The following is a 27,762-nucleotide window of genomic DNA, read 5'->3' on the forward strand; positions in this document are numbered from 1 at the left end:
CTGAACATCTGTCTTTGTTATTTCTTTTTGTTTTACTTAGATGCAGCATGATTTTCATTGAAAATAGAAGTTAGATTATATTATACCTTTTCTACCCTTTTGAAAAAATATACTTTTTAATGAAAACATATATTACCGTATATTTTATACCAGATGACAAATGTTTAGGGAGAGACTCCTAAAACTATTGTATATTGAAACTTTTTTGCCCCTTATTTAGTCATTCAGGAAGGCTTGCTAAATGTGTGTTTGGATTTAAAAAAACTCCCAACAAATTTGTCATCAGGCAAACTACTGAGCTGCAGTATTTTTTGTTTAAGATAAAACCCTCTTGTCTTAAGAATATATTCATAAGAAAGTGCCTTATCCTTCTTATCTTCTCTTTCTGAAAGCAATTCTGTGTTTTATTCACTTGTTCTGTTGTCTTAGAAGCACTCAGTACACTGATACCCTGGAAGTTCTAAAATCTTTAATACGTTAATAAAAGGCTGATGAATTACATGTGTGGCCTTTTTTGATATGCACATATCATGAATAAAATAGTCTCCATATGGAAGCACTATGGTGAAGAACAACAAAGTTCTTGAAGGAGAAGGCAGTGGATAAAGAACATGTCTGCTCTTTAGGGAAACAGCCTTCCCAGTTTCTTAAAACCTGAATTTTAAGACAGTGCTGATGTCTATTAGCAGAAGAAAGCCTTTGACCTAGGTTTGGAGGATTAAAGTAGGAGCTAGTCCTAGATGGAGGTTGGAAAACAGTCTTAGATCCTGCTGGTGCAGGAGGCTGCCCACTGAGCAGTGAGCACAGACTAATTCTCTAGTTCCCTCTCAACAACTTTCTTGAAAATGAGCAGGTATAGCTGGTTAAAAAGCCTTGTGACATCTGAAAGTGAGGGACTGTGAACCCTCTAGTGGTGCTCTGCAAAATGCAGAAATCTGGAACTGGTGTTCACACTGTGCCTGGACGTATGACTTACAGAGTAAATCATGAGGAGCAGCGAGGGAGCTGTGGGTCTTTAGCCTGGAGAAAAGCAGGTACAGAGGAGACCTCATGACTCTACAACTTCCTCAAAGGAGGCTGTAGCCAGGTGGAAGTTGGCCTCTTCTCCCAGGCACTAGTAATAGGACAAGAAGAAATGGCCGCAAGCTGTACCAGGAGAGGTTCAGATTGGACATCAGGAAGAATTTCTTCACCAAAAGTGTGGCTAAGCATTGGAACGAGCTGCCCAGGGAGATGGTGGAATCACCATCCCTAGAAGTGTTCAGGGAGGGTCTAGACATGGAAATCAGTGCTAGGGTTTATTTGACATAGTTCAGTCAAAGGCTGGACTCAGTGATCAGGGAGGTCTTTTCCAACTTCAATGATTGTATGATTTGGCCTCTACAAAACTAATCTTGGGGGAGTCTCACCTGTGTGCTAAGCTTCTGAGTTAAAAGTACAGCAGAGACTTCATCTACAGTTGGTTATAGACCAGATTTCGAAAAGAGACAAAGAGTTTTGAGAAACAAAATAGATCATGTTTGAAACCATCTAAGGAACCTGAATGTGCACAAATCCATAGAACCTGATGAGATGCATCTGTGGGTCCTGAGGTGGAGGTAGTGGCTCATACTTGAGAAGTTGTGGCAGTTTGGGGAAGTTCCCACTGAATGGAAAATATAACTCCCAATTTAAGAAAGGGAAATAAAGAAAACCAGGGAATTGCAGGCTGGTCAGTCTCAACTCTGTTTGGGCTAAATCCTGGAGTTTCATTTTCTGCATGCCACAGGATGAGTACCACCCGCTGATCTGCACACCAGAGGCTGACTGACTTGAGACACCTCCCTCCACCCTGCCCAAAGCTTCAATATCTGTAAGACAAATTTGGAGGGGAGTGTTTTTTTAAATTTCTCTTTTTTGGCTTCTTATATGTTATGAATGGGTTTCCTATAATGTGGGAAAAACACTCTTTAATTCAAGCCGATTGGTGTTTTTTTTAATTGTTAAACACTTAGTTGTAATTTTATTGAACTGTAAAGTACTTATACAGAAAATTCCAGGTCTTGCTTTTTTATTTTAGGTTCTTTTTTTTTTTTTCCCAAGAGGAGGAGTGAGGGGAACTGTAAAACAAACAATTGTTTCTTCTCAGTCAAGGTCAAGAGGAAAATCTGTTCTTTTTGTTTATATTTATAAAAAATTTCTGCAAGCATTTTGTAGAGTGCCTCTACTTGGCTGGAGGGTTTCGATTCACTAGTTGTCAATCCTCTGTGAAAATACTTGTGAAGGTCTGCTAAAACATGGCCCAAATATAAATTTCTGTAAATCTCATTTCATACCTGCTGAGCAGTGACTTTTTAGGGATTAGCTGCTTAACTACACAATGGCGTTGAACATGCTGTTTCTCACTGCAGGTATACAGCAAGAATCCCCTGTAATTGCTCTTTTTGGTTGCTAAGACTCTGTCATGTGGCTTGTTCTAGCCTGCAGAGAATAACTTCTGTACTCCAGAGCCCTGCTGGCCAGGCAGTCGGGAAGTAGAAAAGCCTTAATAGGAATAAATTGAAAGTATGGAAACCCACTCATAATGCAGTCACAGTAATATTCAAACATACTTGAATCTCTTCCTTTGAACTGTAAACTGCTTGTCTTTTACCTCTAACCTGGTGTCCCAAATCTTGTTGTTATTCTTTGAATTGATTGAATTCTGTGTGAATGTTCATGTAAATTAAACCCATCCATCTGATTGATGAGTTTACCTGTTTTCAGTTAAATTTACAAAATCTTCCTCTTTAGTTTATGTTCATCTATATCTGCATACTTTTTGTGTAATGTACATTAAAAAATTATTTTAAGGACTGAACTACTTATTTAGTTTATACCCAGCTGTTAGTATTCCTGGTTTGTTGCCTTTTAGCCTAATTTTTCATGAACCTTCTTGCTCTCTAGCAGAGTTCTAATTATCAACTGTTTACCTTTGACAGTAAAATTAACTGAAATGTCTTCTTTGGGATGCTTTACTGTTTCCCAGTGGACTCTTTGATTGTTCATTTATTACTAATTGTTTGTTTACCTATTATGAGAAGATGAATCACATAAACATCAGAATTTGTTGATGGGGTGAAAAATTTGTGTCCTTAAACTAATTTTTTGTAAAAATACTCATCAATTTTATAGGAGACTTCAAATTTAAGAGGACCTGTCCCATTCTGGGGCATTTTGTAAAGCTGACTTTTAGTAGACGTTTGTTCCCTGTTTTATCTAAAGAAAAAAAAATTGTAGTCAACATGTACAATTTATGTACAGTTGATTCACTTGAATCAATACAGGTAACAAAACAGAAGCCTCACTGTGAAGGTTGAATTTACAGAGTAAAGCTTAGGGGGTGAGTTTGGGGAAGCCATGCTGTATGTACAAAGCTGTATGTATGGAAGAAAGTTGATAGATGACTGCAATTTTCAGAGGGTGCTTCAGCTGTTTTAAGAGTTGCTGCCGCAAAAATGGTGCTGTGGCCTCTAAATTCCACATGCTTTGGAGACATCTTTTAATGAGCTGATTCATAGCACTGACCTAAAAGACTGTAAAAAAATGAGTGAATTAGGTTTCTGCTGGCTTAGTGAGTTGAACTGGTTTTCCACAGCATCACACAGGCAATGGGCTGGGTTGATTCTCTCTGGCAGCAGTGTCTGATGAACCAGATTTGTCACCCTTTAAGACTTTTCTCTGTGACTCTGTCTGACAGATGGGCACTGATACTGAAACACTGACAAAGCAGAGGGGAGGGGACTACGGGAGAGAAATGGCAGAGTAGGGATACAGACTGCATCCTTTGCATGATGTTCTAGAAGTGACTGCTTGTGCTCTCAGTTGCAGATGATACTCTAATTAAATGACATCTTTCTCATGGGGAAAAAAGAGTACTTCATTAGCTGGAGTTTCCTCTACTGAAGGAAAAGAATTTGTGCTCTGGCTTGATCACTTTAGATGCCTGTTGATGATGATGGCTTTCAGTAGCCTGCCACTTTTTACATTTCCCTCTTTACTGATCCTTTCAGGTGACTGCACAGGGGATTCCTGCACAGGCTTTCACAACCTAAAGTGGAAGATATGGGAGAAACTTTATTAATTGCTGTTCTGATAGGCATACTCTGTGCTGTCATAGCCAAACTGGTGTGAGACCAGTCTGTATTCCTACTTCAGAAAACACTGCAATGGCATTTTGAGAAGTTTCTTTGTTTCTCATGGACGTTTTTGAAACATAGACTGCAGCATCCAACCTGGTCTCTAAAGCTTTTGACTTTCTAACATCTGATGTTACAATTGTAGTCCTTAATAGTAATGTCTTTTTTTTTTAGCATAAGCATTTACTGATTTTTTTTTTTAACTGCAGTTTTGACTGTACACCTGGTTCTATTCCAGTGGTATCGGTTAACTTTGATTTTCAAAGATTAACTTCTCCAAGCTCTAGAATAGCTCAACCTATCAAGCAGAGAAAGAAGTGAAGGTGGCAGGAGGCATGAACAAGATGTTCCTGAAAAACCTCAAGCATAAAGGGGAAGCATACAAGAGGTGGAAGCAGGGTCAAGTGTCCTGAGGAGAATATAGAGACACCTTTTGAGCATGCAGGGATGGGGTTAGGAAGGGTTAAATTGATCTAGAGTTAAATCTAGTGAGGAAAATGAAGAGCAACAAGAAAGGGTTTTGCATGTACACCAGCAAGAGCGAGAGTGTAAAGAAAGTAGAGTCTGGCTCTTCTCAGGGTGCTTAGTGAATGGGCAAGAGGCAATGGGCACAAATTGAAACAAATGATATTTCTTTTAAACATAAGAAAAAAAAGGTTTTCACCGTGAGGGCAGCCAAACCCTGGAACAGGTTACCCAAAGAGGTTGTGAATTCTCCAGCTGTGGAGATATTTAAAACCTGGCTGTACATGATCCTTGGCAATCTGCTGAAGCTGAGCCTGTTTTGAGCAATGTGGTTGCACTGGATGGTCTCCAGAAGTCCCTTCCAGCTGTAAAAGCTGTGCGATTCTGTGAACTCTGGATGTTAAGTTATTTCTTTTTCCACTGACACATGGAAAAATACTTTAAAAGTTTGACAATACAAGCTAGTTAGTTACATTTAGAAACCTTTTTGAAAATTTTAGTAGTATACTTTTGAGTTTTGTATAGACAATTACATCTTAAAAATGATACACAAGAGGATTGATGCTTTAAGACCATATCAGTACTGTGTTTTCATACTTTGCATAACTTCAATAGTTTTACATAAAATATGTCTCCAGTGTGGTGAGGAGTCAGACTACTGAAGTGTCTCTTTGCTTACTGACCTTCCTTTGACATCCATTGCAAGGCAGTCAGTTGTTCTGGCATCTGGGTCTTTTTCCAGGTGCTCTATAAGATTGTAAGAAATTCCCATCTGTTTCAGAGACTGGCCCATGTATTCTGGCAGTCTGTCTGTGCCTGTGGGAGCAGGAGATGGAGTTCAGGGAGAAAATAACTTTGCTAGTGTCTAGGCCTCTTCCTCTGACATCAAGAATCATTGTTTTGCGTATTAGAGGGTGCATCCCTCTAAATAGGGGGTATTGATTTATGGATCTCCTTTCTAAATTTGTTCCCAGGATTTTTTGATAATAGAGCTGCGGCATGTCAAACTGATGGTTCCAGAGAATGCTGACTTCAAGATCTCCTTCCTGAGCTATACCTACCAGCAGATACAGTTGTAACTGTTCCAGCTGCGTTGGTGGTGGGTTTAAAGTCTTTAAAGAACTCTGAGAAGAAATACAGAAATGCAGCAGGCTGTCCTGAGGGATTTCTTTAGTATGTGACAGCTACCTGAGAGCACTAGTCAAAAAATAAGATTGCAGTCTTAAAAACAGTTCAGTAGTTACAAAGAAGCTTCTGGAAGTGTGAAATAAGTATTTGACCTCCTCCTTTGCTAAGGTTTAAATTCTTAAGTATGCTGCCACTGAGAAGACAATCAAGATTGAGCTGATGACTCCTGTTCAGTTGGGAGAAAAGACATGTCAGGAAGTCAGTGCCGCTGCAGGCAGGTGTAGAAGAGGAGGCTTAGGTGTGGTAGGAAGAGGTTCTGGTTTTACCCTTGTATTTATGTGGTTTCTTTCAGCCTAGTCTGTTTAATGCATAGTAGGCTTTGTGCAGTGACTTTTATCACATACTGGCAAAATATGGTCTACTTGGACATTGGTACTCTTAAGTAGATTATTCTGGCAGTGTTTCCTTTGGAAACATCAGATAAGTAAGTGCTGGAAATATATCTTAAATGTTTAGTGTACATTTCTCCTAAGGACTAGTTGAGAGAAGAATAAATCAGTTACAATCTGCTACATGATTATTAGCCTTGTTTGTACCTACCAAATGCCATGGGTATATTGAAGGAATGATACAATGTGTACATAGACAGTGATTTACATACAGGTAGAGAGGGTGCAGAGCTTTTACCTGAAGACGTACTCATGCCATCTGGTCGACACTGAACAGAACTTTTCTCATAATTGTTCTTAAAGATGTTTGTAAATCAGAATTGGACTAAAGAAATAAAATTTTTAAAAAATCTGGTTAAAAATATGGAAAGCTTCTGGCTGGATGTTGGTACTGTTGTGGTTTTTTTTTTTTTTTTTTTGGCTAGGGAGTTGCTTGAGTATCCAAACAGGGCAGCAAAGGTTGGCGTTGTATCGGTGGGGTATGTATGATGTTCTAGATTAAAGAAGGTGTATGTTTAGGTATATACATTGAACTTGTGCATATAAATGCTTCTCTCCATGTAGTCTTGCATCAAGGTTGTTCTTTAAAGCTACATATAATTTAAGTTAACCCAGTTCTAAGTATTAAATTGCTATCTGAAAACTAGTAACAAAATGGTTTAATTTTTTCCTAGTCATCAAATTTATTAGGTGGAAATGGCTTGATGAAGCATCATTAATGAAAAAAAGACAAACTTATATAAATTACATCACTGAGATATATCTTTGTCTTTTTCCAATTTAAAGGACATTAAGAGTTTTTAAGTACAACAAACATAGTGAATTTTCCTATGGTAGCAAAGGTTCCTCCCAAAAGTCATGAAATAGTAGAGTTTGAGTAAGATAACATAAGATGATAGAATCATAGAATGGTTTTGGTTCAGAGAGACCTTAAAGTTCATCTAGTTCCAACCCTCCTGCCCTTTGCAGTGACACGTTCTGGTGGCCCAGGTTGCTGGTCAAAGCCCCATCCAACCTTGCTTTGAATGCTTCCAGGGATGGGGCATCCACAACTTCTCTGGGCAGCCTGTTCCAGTGCCTTATGGCCCTCACAGTAAAGAATTTCTTCCTAATATTTAATCTACCTTCCTTCAGCTTAAGGCCATTCCTCCTTGTCCTCTCTCTGCATGCCCTTGTCAAAAGCCTCTCTCTGGCTTTTTTATAGTCCCCCTTTAGGTACTGGAATATGTTCTAAGGTCTCCCTGGAGCCTTCTCTTCTCTATGCTGCACAGCCCCAGCTCTCTTAACCTGTGTTCATGGCAGAGGTGCTCCAGCCCTCTGAGCATCTTTGTGGCCTCCTCTGGACACGTTCCAGCAGGTTCACATCGTTATTATGTCAAGGGCCCCAGAGCTGGGCACAGCACTCCAGGCAGGGTCTCATGAGAGCAGAGTAGAGGGGGAGAGTCACCTCCCCTGACCTGCTGGCCACGCTGCTTTTGATGCAGCCCAGGATGCCGTTGGCTTTCTGGGTTGTCAGCACACATTGCCAAGTCATATTGAGCTTGCTGTTGACCAACACCCCTGAGTCCTTCTCCTCAGGGCTGTTCGCAGTCTGTTCTCCACCCATCTTGTATTTGTGCTTGGGATGCCCCACCCAGCTGCAGAACCTTGCACTTGGCCTTGTTGAACTTCATGAGATTCACACGGGTCCACCTCTGTCCTGTCAAGGTCCCTCTGAATGACATCCCTTCCTTCCAGCATGTCAATTACACCACGCCTGGTGTCATCCACAAACGTGCTCAGAGTGCACTCAGTCGCACTGTTCATGTTCCTGACAAAGATGTTAAACAGGGCCAGTCCCAGTACCAACCACTGAGGAATGTCACTTGGACACTGAGCCGTTGACTGAAACTCTTTGAGTGCAAACATCCAGTCAATTCCTTACCTACCGAGTGATTCATCCATCAAATCCAAGTCTCTCCAGTTTAGGGACAAGAATATTGTGCAGGACAGTGTCAAATGCTTTGCTCAAGTCCACATAGAGGACACCAGTTGCTCTCCCCTCTGACAGCACTGCTGTAACCCGCTCATAGAAGGCCACCAAATTTGAAAGGCAGAATTTGCCCCTAGTGAAGCTGTGTTGGCTGTCACCAATTCCCTCCTTATTTTCCATGTGCTGTAGCATACTGTCCAGGAAGATCTGCTTCATGATCTTGGTAGGCAAAGAGATGAGACTGACTGTCCTGTAGTTTCCCAGTCTTCCTTATTTCTGTTTTTTAAAATTGGGGGTTATATTTCCCCTTTTCCACTCAGTGGGAACTTCACCGAACTGTCACAACTTTTCAAATATGATGGATAGTGTCTTAGTTACTTCCTCTACGAGTTCCCTCAGAACCTACGGATTCAAGGAAGATGGAGGATATTTTTAACCTACGAAAAGCTAAGTGCTTTCTCAAGTTTTTCTCTCTTTCAAATTTGTTTTGGTATTTTTGTTTTGTTTTGTTCTTTCTTGTTTTAAAATGGATTACTTCCTTCAACAGTCAACTTCCTGAAATTCTTCTTTTTTTATGGAAGTTTGTTGTGGATGAAGTGTTTTGCAGTGAGAGGAAGCCCAATCAGAGTAACAAATCCTCATGTGGAACTTTTTACAGAATTTACCTGAACAACTAAAAGAAGTAACAGTATTAGGCCTTCACTGGCTAAAAAAAGTGAATGCTTAGACCATCATTTACACCATAGAAGCATTAAATGTTGAGTACTGCTTGAAAAGACTGATAGTTAAACCTGAGGATTTTGAATAGCAAGGTATCTGAAGATATCATCTGCAGCTTGTCTGGTTTTATTTTATGCTACATATTTTTATGTAGTATCTACATATTTTTAACTTAAAAATAGAAAGTGTATGTTTAAATTAAACATGAGGGTTTGCTTATTATAATCTTTATTAATTTTTTTGTCAGAGTGGGAAAAATATATGTAGAAGCTGTTGTTTTATTTTATGAAGCCATGAGGAGTGCTGTGGTTTACAGTAAGATTAGGCATGGCTTTAGGAAGAGGTGAGCAGAGCAGTTGTGGTGAACCTGGCTCTTGTGTACCTGGTCTGTCCATATCCCATGAACCAGAGCTTGAAAGTGCTCTGGGCTTGCTCAGCCTTCCCTCTTCAGAGTTCTCCAGTGGTTTGCCCCTAGCTGGATCCATGTTTGTCTCTTACCAAGGTGACACTGAGGCTAGGCTAGACCTTCCTTCTGATCCCAAAACAGACCTGCTGTGCCTCTGAGTTGGAGTAGCTGAAGCAGTTCAGGTATGAGTGGGGAAGGTGGGTGAGAAGTGAAAGCATAGGACACAGTAAAACAGGAGAACAAGGTATGGATGATTAACGGTAATCAATTAAAACCTAAATGGCTAATTGATACTAATTTGCACCTCTGAGTTCTGCAGAAAGGATGAAGCAAGATGAAACATAATAATAGGTGATGAATTAGCCTTTGCTTGTGTTGACAACTATTTTAATGTAATCACTGACAGACTGACTCTACCATTCTTCATGGACTATGTGAGGAAGAACAGCAACTTTCAAATTCTGTGCATGTATTTTTATAAGCATGCTATCAAAGTAAAAATAACCTATACCTCTTTATTTCACACTGAGAGAGAGGGAATCAAATCAGTAAATTTAGAGAACACGCTATAGTGCACCAGTGTCATATGTTACATGTCACTGGTGAGCCAATGCTCTTACCCTTTTTGTTTGCAGGTCAAGAAGCTGTAGTTTTGGGGTTAAATCTTAAGAGTTTCATAATTCATGTGGCTGTCCTGTCTGTTGTGGCCCCTTCTGGCAGTGACAGTTTATTTCATTCCTGTCTACTGAAGCTCTTTAGACTGTCTTCGAAGCTTCCTAGATCCCCTTCTTACTGTGATATACTAAAGTGGAGCCAAGCAGCTCCAGCTCCGGCAGAACATTCAGTAGCCCAGCTATACTCACTGACATCACAAAATCATCAAAGTTTTGTATTCTCTGCTTAGCAGGAAGGAGCTCTTGCTGCAGTAACCCAACCAGCTCTTTTCCAAAGCATGGCCATTCTCTGCCGCTGTCCTGAGCTGCTGTGCTCCCAGCAGCACTGCACGGAGATGGGGGATCCGGCTGCTGCTGCCCATCAGCCACCCAGAGCCAGCAGTGGCAGTTGTACTCTGTGCCTGTAGGTCTGATTCACATTTATTGAATGTTTGCTTCTCTATATAGGTTCAAGGTGCAAGTTTCCGGGGTTGGAAGGAAGTGACGTCCATGTTCAATAAAGATGATGAACAGCAATTGCTAGCAGGATGCAAGTCTCCAAAATCCAAAGGGTAAGTAAAACCAAGTGGTCTATCTGCTATTAAAATGTGCTCACTGTAACAGAAAATAGATGTGCAAGGTAATGAACCTAGACACTGAGAACAGTAGTGTTCAACTCCTGGAAGTCAATCAGCAGAGAAAGGTTTAGGTACATTTCAGTGTATGTTAGGCTTACAATGAATAAGGCATGGTATATTAGGAAAGGACAGATGTTGTTAATATTTTTAGGTTTGTCAGGAAGAAAGGGGAATTTAGCTGCATAATAATTTTACTGTGGAAAAGGAGTAAAGGCTTCTGAGTAAAAGGGCCATTCTCACCCTCTGTCTTTCCTCTTAAAGATTAATTATGGTTGAGTTTACAAATTCCTTTTTTTACATGCCCTACTTTCTCTTTTGAAGTCTTACTACACCTAAAAAGGTTAAGTGGGGTAGCTATACTAGGATCTGCAAGTCTTCCTTGTCAGAGCTGAGGTGGTTACTTGGCACAGTTCTGCTGCTGATATGGTTAGAGCTGTCCTCTGAACAGAACAGTTCTCTTCCCAGAACAGACTATTTTGCTGTTATAAGTGTATGTAGGTTTTGCCTTCATGTACTACCTAACTACTTTGGGTACAAACCAAGTGTGCCACATATCAGTAGATCTGTTCCAGCCAATTATTAGCTTTGATAAGACTTGCTGTAGTATGCTTTGTTTCCAGTTTACTTTGAAATATATGTGTTTCAGAATGCAAGGCTATATACTTGAATGTAGGGGGTGTTTGTATATAAATGAACAACGTAGAATATAAAAACATATATTTCCATTTCCATTTGAGCCTGTTCAATAAAACTTCACAAGAGTTCCCAGCTGTCCCTGTATGCTTTTATGGGTATTACTAAGATGCTAGGCTTCTCTAAGGATGCTTTGCAATTGATGCTGAATATAAGAATCAAGTAACACAGTGAAGAGAGTAAAAGTATTAAAACAGAGTTACCACAGATGTGGAAAGCTATTTTGGAATTACTATGAAAACTGCCCTTTTATTAAATTTACGATATTTTTCTTTAACTGCATGCCACAATTTTTACTTTACTTTTAAAATGCAACTTTTCAAGTGCACTGCTTACGAAATACAAGAAAAGTGCTTGGAGTATGTGACTGGTTTTAGCACAGTCAAAATTCTGAGAAATCATAGATTCAAAAGCCAGTAAAGAAAAAGTAATTTTAAAGATACTGATTGAGTTGCTTCTATTTAAATGCGATAGAGAAAAGATTTCATGGATGAAAAAAAGCTCTTTTAATAGAAATATTAAAAAAAGATTCTGTGATGGGCTTAGTTGTGCCTAAGGAATTTATATCCTACCAGTGGATAATGTTTTCAATTTGCTGTTCAGCTCATTGAACCCTGAAGGTGTTGTGTTTCACCACTGGTGTTCAGCCTGTCCTTGTGGCCCATTATTTGATTACGTACATAACCCTGCACAGAAAATTAATCATAGACATTTGACATTCTGCAATTTAAATATTCCAGCTGTAATTATGAAATTATTAAGACTGAAGATTCTTAATGGGATAAGAAAAGTAATAATATGAGTAGCCTTTCAAATATCTCTTTGAGAGAGAAGTTGTAGTAAAGGTTGTTATTTCTTGGGTTTGGGGGGGGGAGAAATTTGGGAGTTCTTACCAGAAGTACTCAACAGTTGTTTTCATGATATTGTGTGGATAAAGCTGGTGTCTTTAAACTCCTAATACTGTCCTAACAGTACATCAACTATTTTAGGGCATAAGGTTTAACTGGCAAGGGGGAGACAGAGACATAATGAGTGTTAAAGCAGGTGTTAGAAAGGACATTTTCATATTCCTTCTATTATCCTACCTCTGGGGATTTTTTGTTTTGGTTTGTTTTTTGTTTGTTTGTTTTATACTGTGTTTTGATTAAAGTCCTAAATAGTTTTAATGCATCCTAAAATACTTGGCACATTTCCAAAGGCAGTTCTGTGTAATTCACCCTTGGGGGAGTGGTGGTGGTGGGGGGGGTGTGAGATGGTATGTATGTAGATTATTTTATAATAGGAAATGACCATGCTCAGTCCTCATCTGATTTATCTGCAGTGTTTTGGTTTACATGCATATGATGGTGTTTTACCTGAAGTTGACAGTAATAGATGATTAGACAACTCATTAGCATCCCTGACTTTAAAACATAATACATTAATTGAATGCTTATTATTAACTACTACATACATTGTTAAATGAAGAAATTAATCACCACATCGTTGTTTTTTTTCTAGAACAAACCTAAAGTTAAAAGAAGAGATGAAGTCTGAAAAGAAGCCAGGTTTTTGGGACAGTTTGGTGATAAAGCAGAATGTTCCACCTAGGAAACCAGATGAGATTGAGGGATGGGAACCACCGCAGATTAGCACTGCTGACTCTACCAGCGATGCAGCAACTCCTTTAAGTGACTATGCAGCCTGGTCTGGCTGGGAAGATGAAACCAAAGGCTCCACAAAATACACAAACCTGGCCAGCTCAGGAAACAGTTCCAGGTGGAGTATCAAATCAGCTGGAAAGCTGGTTAGTATTAGACGTCAAAGCAAAGGTAACCTTACTGACAACTGGGAAGAGCTAGAATGATACTGGTAATGTGGAATACTTTATAGATAAGAAGAGAAAGATTCCATGATTTACTCATATATTTAAACCAAAATCAAATTTGCTCGATCTTGCACCTTTATACAGTACTTTGTTTTATTCAGATTGTTACAAATTTTTGCTCACCTGATAGTAAATTTTCTTATTACATTGTTAAATAGCTATGTTTTCCACACTGAAAAAAAAGTAGAGAATCTATTTTGTGCCTATATTTCACATTCAGACTCTGCAGTATGTTGGATTGTTGGTTTTACAAAAAAAAAAGTAATTCCTTAGTGAATGTATACACTGGTTGTAAATTTGACTGCCTTATGTAGGAAGTTCCACTAGCTTGAAGTCCTGTTACGTTTCTGATGTTTGAGGGTCTCTCAAAATTTTAATTTTGATGCTGTCCCTTTTTAACCAAGAATACTGATTTGTCGCTTGCAGGGAGAATGCTTGTACTTTGTAGATTGTTTTCCAAATCTTCAGCCTCAGCATATGCTTCAGCTTGTGCACACAAGATGCTTACTGTCACAATGTGCTATACGGTGTATGAAGTGGGAAAATACTATTCTAATGTAATTCCTTCCATTAGAAGATTGTCATTAATAGTCAGGTCAAATGGGTCTTCCAGAACTAGGGGGGGATTTTGGTGATTTTTTTTCCTGTTTGTCTGGGAGATGTTGAGCATTTTTTCCCTCTTGGTTTTTATTTGTTTGTTTTGTTTTGTTTGTTTTTTGTTTGATGTTTTTTTTGTGTGTGTGGTTTTATTTGTGTTTTGGTTTTTTTGGTTTGGTTTTTGGTTTTTTGTTTGTTTTTTTTTTAATTTTTTTTTTAGTGTTTTTTGTTTGGTTTGGTTTTTTGCTTTTTTTAATATTGAATTTTATTTTTTTTTTTTTTTACAAAACTAAGTTTCTCAGTTTTTAAGATGCATGTTATGCCAAAAATACAAATGATTGAAAATTTGGAAAGCAGCAGTGAGTAGAGCATAATATGATCTTGATATTCTGGGGGGATATCAAGTCTGGATCTAGGTATAAGTTGTTTCTTATGGAAGGGCATATGTTCTCTTTTTTTTTACAATAGCTGATCCTTGTTCTAGAAACAACTTTTTTGTTTTTTACTGTGTTGTTCTTTCCCCTGTACCCCATAAGCAACGATCGAATTATACTCTGGCATTTTCAGGGCAGAGGAGTAACTGAGCCATTGCAAGTATGTGCATAGACACAACTTCTGAAGCATTTTTGTTATAAAACTCTGTCTTATTAGCTACTGATATTTTGATTTTTTTGATAAAAGTAGGTGAAGCATTAAACGTGAGATTTGAAATGTATATATGATAATAAAAGTGCCTCTTTTTAGCTTATTGTCTCTCACTAGTGGTGCAGCTGATGCCAGACCCAAAGTTGGTTTCTATTTTGTTTATATGACACACATAAACGCTATTTTAACATTCATGGGTAAAAATCAAACCAAAAGTTTCATAGGAAATGAACAGTAGGCCTTTTCTCTCCTGATTGTTCAGCTGAACTGAAAATTTGAGTGCCTAGCAATATGGCCAGTACAGCTGGAAGATCAAGCTAGCATGTCAGAGAAAATCAGCATTTTTACAAGAAAGTATATACCTTTATATAAGAGATGTCTTGTAAACATATTTTTGCAAGAAGCCTATGCTGATGGAAAGGGATGCATGCATTTTTTTCTAAGCTTGTACCTTGTTTCTGTTACTGCCACATTACTCCTTCCTTAGCTCTCTCTTTCTCCTCCCTCCACTTCATGTAGAGTGTTCTGGCTTACAGTTCCTACATAGCTATTTTTTGGAGATTCCTGCTGAGATGTGCCTGGAGGAAAACTGTAACAAAATGTTTTTTGTTGGTTGGTTTTTTTTTTCTCCTGATATTAATAGGATGTTAAAAGACATTGTCCTTAAGTTTATAGAAAAGAACATTGGTGTTTTCTGCTACAAAACAGGATCTTGCAACTGGCAAATATATTTGTAAAACTGGCATAAGTTATTGAAAAAATACTAATAGAGGAGAAAAGGTTAGCATTTATATTGCATCATTTAGTCTGTCAGTAAACTCTGTATTTGCCTTGGGCAAGTACATACGCTGAGGTTAATTATAGGAAAGAGTTAGTATTCTTGGGTAAAGTATGCTGCATTTTATAGTTTATGGAATACCCTTTAAGGCATGAGCTAATATTTAGTTTGGTTGTTGGTGCTGACCTAAAAAAACAGAAAAAGATCTGTTAGCAGCCCTTAATATTTTGCTTTTAAAGATGGGCTGAGAACTTTTAATTTCACTCCTGAATAAACTATTTATACTGTGACCAGTAAAGGTTTTTGCCTTGCACATTATACTGTCAAGTGCCTGTTTCTCACCTTGATGATGTGTTTGATGCACAGCTTAACTGCAACCTTTTTCAATTTGTTTTTAGATGTATGATAAAGAAATCTGAAGCCTATTAAAAAACAAAATTGCATCCAAGTGGGAAATTGAGATATGTAAAATTCCTGTTTCATTCCTAGTGATGAAAGTTTTGTTGTGCTTTTTAAGTGATATTTCCTCAGAAATAACTAAGGATCAACATTATTAAATTTAATATAATTTATTGTTATGCTTTAATAATCTATTTTTCTTTTAAGAACTCACGGTGTGAGCTTTCCTTCTCTTATGTTTATAAATGTGTCTGACTTTTCAGAATGGGGTCCCTTCTTCTTTTACCTTCATTAGATGCTTAACTACATTATACATTTATGGGCTTAAGCTATACACAGCTCCATATGTGGAATAAATGTAGAATATGTTCCTTAAAATTTGTTTTAAAAGTTGCATTTCAAACTACGTGAAATGGTTTAGAAGAAGGTAGCATTAAGATTGTACGATCAGATTGCACAAAATAAAATATAGTTTATATTGCTTTCTCGTAGCCAATCTGCATGATTGTTGGCGTGGTTTTAATGGGAATTAAAAGCTTTGTGTGGCTGTTACTAGTCACTTAACTCTGAGCAAAGTTCTTTCTGAGTATTTTTATTTATTAGCATCATTTGCAAAACAAGAAAAGTAGTATTTTCCATATGAATAAAGATTTAGTTTGAACTGAAATGCCTCATTCTCTGACATTTTTTTTGTTCCATTTTATTTGTCCTGTGAATTTGTTTCCATCTGTGTGGATGTTTCTTGCATCACTGCAGAGGATGGCCAAGGAAGTGATGGTGATGTTTGTTCAAACTCCATGGATCATGCCATCTCAGAAGCTGCAGCATCCTAGATTTAAAGCATCACACGTTGTTTCACAGTGAGAAGAATTCACTGGTTTTAACAAACTACAAATATTTTGCTTTACTGGTATTTATTGATTTAAACTTTTTGTTTTGTTTTTTAATTTATTGACTGTTACGAAAGCTGGGGCAGAGCAGCGTTCTTTCCCTAAAGATTTCACCAGCTACATGTAAACTAGAGGACCTGGAATGCTTTTGCACACACTGGCCCCATAACGAGGTGAGACCTGCACGTCCTGGGCTGGTGCACCCACTGTAACCAGGGGATCAGCTACAGACGGGAGAGTATTGTCAGCCTCTCACTCTTCCACTCTCGTCTGCTGGCTTTGTGGTTGCCTACACAGACTTAGAAGGGAAGATTTAGGCAAGGTGCTTCATACTGTAGTGTGAGGACTAGGCAGAACAGAAAATTTTATTCATAAAAGTTGAATTCTTAAGGGGAAAAAAATCCTATATCGAGATGGCTCTGACTAGACCCAGGTAGGTCAAGTGAACATCTGGGCAGGTGAAAAGGAGCGGAGGGACCTGCATTTCCAGACCTGGGGTAGACAAGGACCCTGCCAAATTTTGAGCATAGATGTTCCCACAGCCCAGGTGAATTCAGCCTGGCATCTGTCTCAATTTCCAAAACTTTTTGAAATGCTTGTTAATGTATGGGAATGTTAGATGACAAAACTATAGGTCCTATCTCTGTGCAAGCTGAAAACATGAACTGTTTCTTGCATATCTAAACTGTTCTTGCTAAATTTATTTTTTTTCCTGACTGCCTGTTAGTTTGTTTCTGAAATATCTGGAAAATGAAACGAGTACTGAGGAGAAAAAAAATAATTTCCAGAAAGGCTTAGTCACTGGTGATGGTTTGCAAAGTTGTGTATCGTTAGATGTCTGTCAGACTCTCAAAAAATTGTTGTGGAGTGCCTTCTTTGTACCGTACAAGATAGGAAATCAGATATAAATCCAGTTTAGAAACTGAAAGGAGAGAATTACATTTATTGTAAGTGCAACCAGTAAAATAGCAGAAAATAATGCTTCTTCTTTAGCTACAAAGCAATAAAGAATATGAAAGCAATCAGAAAATAGGGATATAAATAATAGAACATTTTATTAAATATATAATAGGAAATAAAGTGTAGGGAGAAGATGGTTTTTAAATTATATTTACCAACAGTTATCACAGGTAATGAAAAAAGAAATACCTGCTCTATATTTGGAAAGAAATTCTTCCTGTTCTGTGTCTAGTATTTACTAAAAGATGCAAGAAAGGGGGTATATTCTTTTCAAGTCCATAATAATCTGATAAAAGCTTGGCTGGCACCTAAATTTTTATGCTGTTGAGACCCAAATAACACTAGTGAAAGCTTAATACCACATTTTGAACTGTGAGTTTGCTATTGGAAAAGAAAAAGAATTATGCTCTGCAGCAAAAAACTCACAGCGGTATTTTCTAAGATTGGTTTGTCCACTACTGAAAATAATCATGTGATCTTTTGCTTTACAGTTGTTCCAACCTCTTGTACTGAGGAGACTCTCTGAACAGCTGAGTTTAAGTAATTTTTCAGAAAATTGGCTGGTTTAGTTATTTGAGTTTGTATGGCAAAACAGGTCTGATTCATTCCTTTAATGCCTTTTGGCCCATCTTGTCCTGTACCTTTGTCCTTGAAACCCCCAAATGCTGTTGACTTGACCATCTTGTTTGTCCAGGAGTCATGGATTCTCCACTGCTGAATGCTTCTGGTGTTTGAGGGACAGAAAACACTGGTGTGTATGTTTGTGCTGGAGAAAGGAAGGGAGACCAACGTATCCTGAGACCAAGTACTGCACTTGGCATGTTACTTTTTTTCTGCCAAAGTTTCCTAATGTGGAAGATGATTAATATTAATTACTCTTTGCTTTGTTTTATTTTTGTACTTGTCCCATATTAGCTTTTTTTTGGGGGGGGAGGGGGAGAGTCACACATGCAAAGACATCCTGATTACATGAAGACCTACTCTCTACTATTTCTTGCATGACCGACACCCCCCTTTTAGGCTGACTTGCCTTCAGTTAGTGCCTGTAAACAGTTTATCTTTTGAACATTTAGACAGAAACTTGGCAACCAACATTTGATAGGAAAAACAAAGGAAAACAAGTCAAGCATCATTTCCCATTAGGAAGTAAACCATTGTTTGATGGGATGGAGCACAAGATTCCCAGAAGCCCTACTACAGATAGAGTAATGCTGCACATAGGGTTATCTTGAAAATAAGAGACTTAATGAAATATATACTTGCACTCTTTTTTTCTTTTTCATTTTATAAACTCTTGTGTCTCCTGAGGAGCATCAAGCTGTCAGCAGAGCGTGGCTGTCCTGCTGTGCCTTGCAGGAGAGCGAGTGTGAGTTCACCAAACCCTTGTAGCCAGGGTGGATGGGCCTGTTGGCAGCTGGAGAGACGGTGGAAGGTCTGAGCTCCTGACCTGTGCAGTAAGAACTGGCTGCACTGGGGACAGCGAGAAGTTTTTCAAGACACATGAAGGAGCATCAAGGCATGAAGCACACTATAAAGAGAAGTCCAGAACATCTGAGAATGTTCCTAGGGCTGTTAGTATCCATATTTACTAATAAGCCAGGGTTTTAGTGTTGGAGAATCAGAACTAACACACAGACAGCCCTCTTTCTTGGTGTTTTTTTCCTGGTTATCCTATTCAAGACCAGGATTTTTGGCTGTGATGAGCAATTGAAAAGAGTGTCCTATGTGCACAGGTACAAAGAGAAAATTTGGATGCTTGTAACATCAGTGCTCTAACTTGCAACAAAGACTTCTCCAGATCTATTCCATACTATCAAGCCTATAAATTTACCTTAATTGACCAAAAATGTAGAAGGTGAATGCAAGTGGTAGAAGACTGTACCCTCAAACACAGGATCAGCACAAGGCATATGGCCAGCTTGCAGCAGGAACTTAAGTGGTGGTGTGATTAATTTATTGAAGTTTTAGCTGAACTGAACAGCTCCATCCAGTATCCTGGTTCTTCAAATACTGCAAACTTTCAGCCTGTTCCCATTCTCTGCTATTTTACTAGACTTCTGAGATGTCTTGAGAGCTTTCTCCATCCTTCCCTTTCTTCTCTGAGATCCCTGATGATTCCACATTATTATCAGGATACTTTTTTCCCCTTTTAGTGGATGAATGTATTTGGTGTACCTGAGATGGGGTTCAGAGGCACAGACTGGGAAATGCTACTGCGGGAGCTGCTGCTTTATGGTTGTGAAAATGTAATGAAAAGCATTGCTTTTATAAATTCACCAAGTTCTAAAGGGATACTGTTAACAAGGGGAGTACAGGTTTACAGCTTTAAAAGTCAAGAGTAGGAAAAAAGCTAAAAATAACTGCTATGTCTGAAGAATATCTGGGACCAAAACATTGTAAAGAGGTGCTCCCAGCATGCAGAACTTTGTTCCATAATCTAAGCATTGTGTGGGGATGACAACTGATTTCAGCAAATAAATTATTCTTCCATTATTTTTTTGCTATAAATACTTCAGAAAAACAGCATTCAAATGGAAGGAGCATATGAAAATTGAATAAGTAAATTTGGAACTAAGTGGCAGCTGTTTGTGTGTGCCTTGAAATTTGTTAGAACCTTCAACTGAAGGTGCAATGACTGTAAAGTGCAACAAACATAAAGCTGAACATGTTTTATTCATATTTGTTGAAGAGTGTACACACAAACCTGCAGAAAAGAAGCATTACCAGCATGTCTGACAGGCAGAGGGACAGATCTGTGTGTGGCACAGAGAACAGCCCATGGGAATTGAAAGAAAAGACTCCCATCTTTACTCTCACCTCTCATGTTCTGAATCCACTTATCTATCATGTCCTTCCATACAGACATTTTAAGCATTAAAAGTAACCCTTATCCTACTGAACTTCATAGAAATTTTGCTGGGAACTACATTCCAATATCTTTGAAGGGGTTGGGACTGAGCCTTGCAGCTGAAAGCGTAGAAACAGTACAAATGAATAGCATAATTAGCTAATGCTTCAATTGCTGAACCGTAATTAGGCAACTGTATCCAAACATTTGATATTGTTTGATTTATTTAATGCTGGTATCTCTATCTCTATGCCAATTCAAGCAACCTTAGTTGGATATTAAAGGTCTAGCCTTCCTCTAACTTCTTTGCTAATGACTGGTCTGTAAATATGCTAATTTGTACATCAGGACATCCAGAATTTTGTGCTACTCTTCCCCATTTCACCCTCTCCTTTCTGTTAGCCCTCATTGCTTCTCCCTTCTAGACCACAAAAAGGCCACTAGTCTTTCAGTCCTACTCCTAGTGGATATGTTTTGGTTTGAGCTAAGTGTTTTCTTGAAGTTCAGCTTCATCCTTCTCCAAAAGCAAGTTTATGCATTACTCAGGGACAGAGAGCAGGGGAAGGAAAAGAGGAAGGTCCCAGTCTTCTGCTCCTCTGCCTCGCTCCTGTCTGACATCCAAAGAGAAAGGCTCACTCAGTGCCTTTGGAATAGGTCCATGGCAGAGTGTCTTTTCCCAGAAATAGGTGGACAAAACTGTTGGGAGAGAATGTAACAAAACAAGCAAGGAGTCTCTCAGAGACTGCTTTGGGAGGCAGTGACTGGGGCAGGTGTTGGGAAGGGGGAAGAAAGATCCTGTTTTTCAAAACTGTCATTTCAAGCTCCTGGCAGAGAACATCCTGATTGCCTTTGAATCAGTATTGTTTTTTCAGAACTAGAATTCAATAAAACCCAGATCACCACCTGAACTTGTGATGTGATCATGTAGGGGCCACAGTTAGAACATGATTTCTCACCATTGCCACTGCAAAATTGTTCTGTAAACAGATCCAGGTCTGGAGACAAAAGCTGTGGAGCAAAAGAAACGTGTGCTGTAGAGATTTAGTACACGCTGCAAGGCACTCTTTCTGCTTTAGGGAACAGCACCTGCCTTTCTGTGCATGGGACAGTCAGCACACAGGAGGGCAGAGAGCAGAGGTTTTTACTTTAAGGAATTACTTTCTCCTGGGTTACAACACTTTAGGTTATATGAGTAAGTGCTGGTATAAAGGAAAATGAGAGGAATTCAGGCTATCAAAATACATTCATTACTTCAAATGAGGTATTACCATGATTGTTATCCTAAAGGTGAAATCCTCCACCCTCTTCCATCTCTTTGAGATATTAAAAAAACCCCAACCAAAACCAAATAAGACGACACAAACCTTATTGATCATAATCACTGCCTTAGCTTTTTTGATAGGTGACACACTTAAAAGCTATCTTCTTATGCAGCCCAAGGTTTCACATCATGAATTCATTCTTAATCAAGCTCTAGTATTTGCCTAGTCTAAGAAATGTATTCACTAAATATTTAACTAGTTAGTGAAACTATTCCCAAAGCTCAGTTTTGCCGAGTGTTAAAAGCTTGTAACACTGCTCATGACAGTGTGATTCTGCACTCAAGGTCTTTAAGGTTTAAAAAATTATTAATAGCCCTGCACTGAAATGCTTCTCCGACCATGTATGCACATCTCTTCTCTCCTCCCCTGCCTTCTTTTTGTTAACCTGAAAAAAAGGTTTAAAAAGCCTACTGGCTTTTGGACCTGGGCATCCTGGTGGGCACCAAGCTGAACATGAGCCAAAAAATCTGCCCTTGACACAAATGAGGTTGCAACACAGATAAGGTTAATGGGCTGCATGGACCTGCTGAAGGGAGTCAAGTGAAGGGTCATACAGATGATGAAGGAACTGGAGCATCTGTTCTGTGAGGAAGAGCTGAGAGAGCTGGAACTGTTCAATCTGGAGAAGAGAAGGCTAAGGGGGAGCTCATCAATGTCTATAAATACCTGAAAGTAGGAAGGAGAAGGCAGCCAAGTTCTTGTCACTGAAAACCACTGAAAGGACCAGAGGCAATTGGCACAAGTTGCAGCACAGGAGGTGCCATCTGAACACAGGCTGCCCAAAGGGGCTGTAGAATCTCCTTCCTTGGAGATACTCAAAAGCCATCTGGCCATAGTTCTGGACAAAGTCCTGGGCAATCAGCTTGTTAAGCCCTGCTTAACAGGATCCCTTCCACCTTCAACCAACCTGTGAATGTAGAATGAAGCCTCTAGAATACAAGGCAGAATACTGGTTAGTGTCATCTTACTGCCACCTCAGACCAGTGGGATGGCCTGGTTATCCTGAATGGCCTGCACAGGAACACATCTCAGAACATCGTGTTCAGCCTGTCAAAGGCTTTTTGCTACAGAAGGTAGAGCAAGACAGCAAGTGGGGAAAGAGAAAGTGCTGTCACTTGACATTTCTAAGAGAACTGAAAATTAATTATTACAGACACTGATTTTTCCAAACCTATCTTTAAGTTCTTACAAACCATTTTAAGTCATTTCTCTCCCTCCTCAATTCAGTGGCTAGAGGAGGTCTCTTACAGCTCTCTTAATACCTTTGCCCAGTTGTCACATTTGTCTCTTCAGTGACGTGCAGCTCCCAGGTAACAGTGGGTCCCTTACAAGCTTGCATTCTGTCTGCAGGAGATGGTTCCACACAGTCCCTGATTAGAGACCTTCAGGCAGCACGATGGGGAAAGAGCTCACAGCAGTGATTAAATCAAATTTTTTTGATTTAACACAAATTTAACACAGCAGTGTTAAATCAAATGCTTAAAACCTTTCTTTCAGGCTCTCAGAGAAAGCAGGTAGCATCCATGTATTTGGAGGAAGTTTCATGAAGGGTAGCAAAACTGTAACCATGGTAAGGGAGGGATTAATGGATGTCAGCCATCAGCAACCACTGTCAAGACTACCCAGGTCATATACACGGGAAAGCAAGTCTTACATGAGTTAAATAAATGGGGTGCAAATTGTTGTTAAAGAAGGGCTGCTGGTTCCTTAACAAATCCATTGGCTACAGCAGTGTTTGGGCTGGGAAAGCAGGGCTTGCAGCAATGTTTTCACTGAAGAGGAATAAGAATGGATGTCCTTGGCTCCACACCTGATCACTGCCATAGCCAGAGCCAACACCTGAATTGAAAGAAAGAAATCCACAAAACCCTGTATTGAAAAATCCACCTATCAGCAAGTTAGGTGGTGTATCACCAAGATTCAAGTTAAACTATGTTTTGAGGAAATAAATATTCTCCTCTTCTTGTGCAGCCTATTAACAGCCCAGCTATCTTATTAAAAAATGTGCTAATACAACCAGTTACTGAAAAGCAGCGTCACTTGGACAAGCTTCTCATTCCATGACCAATTACTACAGAGAAGAGGTTATAGAAAGATCTTACAAAATACAAATTGATTAATCTCCGTGCACTGGAGACTTTTAGAAATAACAAATAAACCCATGATTTATTACACTGTACAAAACTAGATTCAGAGTAGGCAAGTGCAGAATATGGTACATAATTTATTTTTTCTGTATAATACATATTTTTAAATTTCACTGACAACCCCAAAATTTCCCTAATTTTTCCTTTACCTGCCTAAGCCAAGCAATTTAGTTTGTTCTACAGGATAGATGAAAATAACTTCCTTGAGAATTTATCATCTGATTAACTTGGCAGAAGGTGCTTCAGCTCAGACTGACCTCAGTGTTCCCCATAGCTTGTCAGGTTAGAACCTCGATTGGTTGCGTAATCTTCTGCCACCGTACCAGTCTGGAAACAAGCAACTCCATTCTCCTTAAATTTCAATAATGCCTTCTTCTTAGAAGATGAATTACTGTGGTTGCATTTGTAGACATTGCAAACAGTACAAGTGAAGGTTGTAGCTACCCTCAGAAAAATGAGATTTCCAGTAGCCCCAGATTGGTGTCGAGTTCTGCAGGATGGGCTGAGATGGGTTATATATGTTTAATAGAGTCCTTAAGAAAAATAATTATATTTGCATAATGTATGTACAAGGATTGGTTGATTTCCTTCATTCATATAGGTTCCACAGCAGATATAACTTCAGTTATATTTTATTCACTACCTCACAATGATTAATGTCACCCTTCTAACACTAAGAGTCTAAAAGAATATTGGCCTAGTCTTTATAATAGTGCAAATTATATGGAGGTGTTTTGAAAACTGTGGCTTAAAGAAAGAAGGATTAACAAAAAAAACCTCCCTTGGTCCCTGCAAGAGTAGTTTAATTCTTTCATGAAATTTTCAAAACTCCCCCACATAATTTTAACCAACTATTAAGGCGTCAAAAGCATGGATTTAAAGTTGAGATTTAAGTGGTCTTTCTTGGACTTAAAAAAAAGTCCACTGCAGATTTCCTGACAAAGAAATTTTCTTAATGCATCTCCTTCTCCTTCTCTCTTTTCTGCACGAAAGCAATACACCAAATAAATCTGTCTGATAATCTTCCCCATACATTTTTTTAAACTACAATAGAACATTACACTTAAATATATTGCACAGAAAGCATAACATATCCTGCCTGATTCTTCACAGAAATGGCCACAAACACAGGAGAACAGCTACTGAACACCTCAAAATTTGAAGAGATCAATGAAATGCTGAGGAGATACTGGCATAAGACAGGTGTTTGGATCACTGGCTGTGCAGGGATGTCCTGTATCCTGCAAAATGAAGGAGAACAAAAAAAAAAGTGAGTTCTCTTTCCATATTCACAGTTTTATTTCACTCCCAATTTAGGACAAAAAAAAAAAAAAGGGGGGGGGAAAAATTCTCTCCTTCTAGCAAAACCAGAACCTTAGTTGGAGCCCTTGAAAAAATATCATCTTCCTTATCCATTATTTTTTAATAAGTGTAATAATGAGGCAAAAAGGCAACTGCTTTGTTGAACTTAAATTATCTGTTTAATCAAAAGCTGAAGTCAGTTATTACTCTAGTGAAAAATTAGCCCCTTTCAAAGAAAGTGAAGAGCAGCAGATACTTCCTCAAAAAACCTGAACAGCATGTTTGAAATCCCAGTCTTAAAAGTTTTTCTCCTTTGCTATTTTCACCCAATATCTTTCTTTCCTCTTTCACTCCTACCTTTTCTCCACCTGAAAGCATTGCCTTAAAACAGAAGTGAGCACCCAGGCAAGTTAGGACTATTTAAAGTCAGACAGGAAAGGCTTTGCCATTCCAAATTCATTAAGCCTGCAGTGTTTTCTTTTGTATTACTTGAAACTTTACCTCAGCAGAACTGTCTGATTATTTAAGATTCAAATTGCTCTTTGAGTTTTGCACCTTATTAGAACTCCCTAAGGGAAGGAAATGCAGAATTGTAATGAGAAGAAGGCCCCAGACAGTTCAATGGAGAAGTTAAACGCCTGGTTCAACACTGCTGGAAGGCTCAGAACCTGTCCTCGCCAGGTTTTAAGGGCTTTCTCTCCCTTTTCCACCAGTGTTGATGAATTCACCATGTGAGGCAAGAAAGGTAAATAAATACATGGCAATTAGATCAGAGACTGCTGTGGTGTCCATTGCTTTTGTCTCCATAGGAAGTGAAGTTAAATGCAATTCAGTAGAAGGAAACGTGTAAGTGAATTTTTTTTCCTCACTGCCACATTCGCACCCAAAGTCTTTGCAGTAGGTGAAACACATTTTGAATACTACTCAGCTTCATGTTCTAAATTCTGTGCAGCTTTTCCAATTAAAATTGTTACTCTATTGATATATTATTTGTGTTTTCCCATTGTGTCTATAGATGACTACTCATTGTGACTATAGATGACTCCTCATCCTCCCACTTTTTTTTAATAATTGCTTTAACATCACCTAAGAAACAGGTTGGAACCAGTTGTTAGATTCATAACACAGAGAGGGAAAAACAAACAAAGAGACCCAGGTAGAACTACCTATTGGGGGAGGCTGCATGTGAGAAAGAACAGATGACCAAGACCAAAACCAGAGGTGTTAAAACTTAACACCTTCATCTTGAGACGACATCTACAAAGAAGAGCTACACCACACCAGAAAACACTCTCAAAGGCAGTTGCTGATGGACTACTGTCTTCTCTACCCATTGCCATGTCAATGTTATGTCATTACTTCCAGGAGAACACACCATCAGAATCGTAATTCTGGGAAAGAAGGTGGGGTTTGTCCTCTTTTAGTACTTGTTTATACTTCTGATTATTTTAGAATTTGTAACATGCTATCTGCTTTCTCTTGCATATCATTATAAAAGCACTTTTGTGTTTTCCTGACTGCCTAGTCAGGAATTACAGGTCCAATAAAAATCTCAAAGAGGTCAGTTCTTAGTTATTGAACCAACACAGATACAAATTTTACAGTGAAAAAAGGTGATGAGGATGGAAAAGAAGAATCATAACTTTGCAGTAATGATAAGTCCCTCTAAGAGAAATATATTTTCACTGGAATTACATTTATTAATTTGTTCAAATCATATTGGTTTTCAATGTATAAAAGCTAAACCAGATTTCTTTTATGGTAAAATGAGAATTCCCCAGGAGGAGCATTCACTGGCAAATGTAGTTGTTCTCCTCAGACTTTATCACAGCTGGACATTAAAACCCTCTGTGGAAGTATTTTCACCACTTCTTCATTCAGAAAGCAATGATATAATTGCCTCCCCCAACTCTCCTAAGTCACATGCAGCCTGATTTGGGAATTTCCCTTTCATAAAAGTATACAGGACTACAGCATTCCAAGTGGAGTAAAATCAATTTTAGTACCTTCACATTAAGGAAAGTTATTGAAGTACATGTTACTCTTTTCAGATTTAAGTACTGAATTAAATACATCAGGGAGTGCAGAAATAGTTTATAACACTGAGTGCAGAGAAACCTATTTCTTAGCAAAATCCAGCTGATCTCACTAACACCACTGCCCCTATGTTTGTTAGAATTTGAATTATGGTCCCTAGTTTAAATGGCATTAACAGGGAATATGGCAATAATTGAAGACAAAAGTGACAAAAAAGTGAGATGGAAAGTCATCACTACCTTTACCTAATAGGGAAAAAACCTGAAGTATTCCTGCTGCTGAACTGATGTGGGGAAACAAAAATCAAAACGAAGAGTACCAGACAATTAGAAATGAACACACTATTCACTTCAACATTCCAGAACAGTTAGCAATGAAAACAGATGAGACACAGGCAATACCTGGAGTAACAAAGCAAGGTGGTAGTCCTTTTGAGATCGTGAAGAAGGAAGCAGGAAGGAGAGCAGAAAAGTAAAAGAAGCAGAGTTAAGGTTTATTTAAGCTAAGGTTCATATGCCATTTAGAAAAAGTCTTTTGTAGCAAATCACAAGCAGCTTTGTGAGAACCTATACCAGCACAAGACCCAGAAGACTAAAACCAAGTGTGAAGCGTACCACTTATGCAAAATGATGGCACTGTTTTCATAAAGCCTTGGATACTGGAAGAAGAAAAGGAATTTCAGCTTCTGT

General features: G+C 38.6%; 2 protein-coding genes across 4 annotated transcripts in view; one reads left to right on the forward strand and one right to left on the reverse strand.

Annotated features, from left to right (window-relative positions):
• The window catches only part of TDRP (testis development related protein), a 28,955-nt gene extending 15,140 nt beyond the window's left edge, over positions 1-13,815 (forward strand). The window contains exons 2-3 of the mRNA XM_027892441.1: positions 10,419-10,522; positions 12,782-13,815. Coding sequence (XP_027748242.1) covers positions 10,419-10,522; positions 12,782-13,127 — 450 coding nt within the window. The 3' untranslated portion in view covers positions 13,128-13,815. The remainder of the gene's footprint in view (positions 1-10,418; positions 10,523-12,781) is intronic.
• A 689-nt stretch (positions 13,816-14,504) lies between these two features.
• Positions 14,505-27,762, reverse strand: part of FBXO25 (F-box protein 25) — a 39,909-nt gene continuing 26,651 nt past the window's right edge. The window contains exons 10-12 of one of the 3 annotated variants that reach the window (XR_003572187.1): positions 27,475-27,501; positions 24,409-24,975; positions 14,505-14,515 (exon numbers count right to left, since the gene is read on the reverse strand). Coding sequence is in view for 2 of the 3 variants with exons in the window: in XM_027892427.1 (XP_027748228.1) it covers positions 24,886-24,975; positions 27,475-27,501 (117 nt within the window). In the remaining variant the exon portion in view is untranslated. Of the gene's footprint in view, positions 14,516-23,734; positions 24,976-27,474; positions 27,502-27,762 lie in introns of those variants that run through there. The other 2 variants (XM_027892427.1, XM_027892428.1) reach the window with 2 other exon arrangements.

The sequence above is a fragment of the Empidonax traillii genome, unplaced genomic scaffold (assembly GCF_003031625.1).
Source record: "Empidonax traillii isolate 1590-97213 ecotype Southwest subspecies unplaced genomic scaffold, ASM303162v1 scaffold352:size1026972, whole genome shotgun sequence".
NCBI lineage: Eukaryota > Metazoa > Chordata > Aves > Passeriformes > Tyrannidae > Empidonax > Empidonax traillii.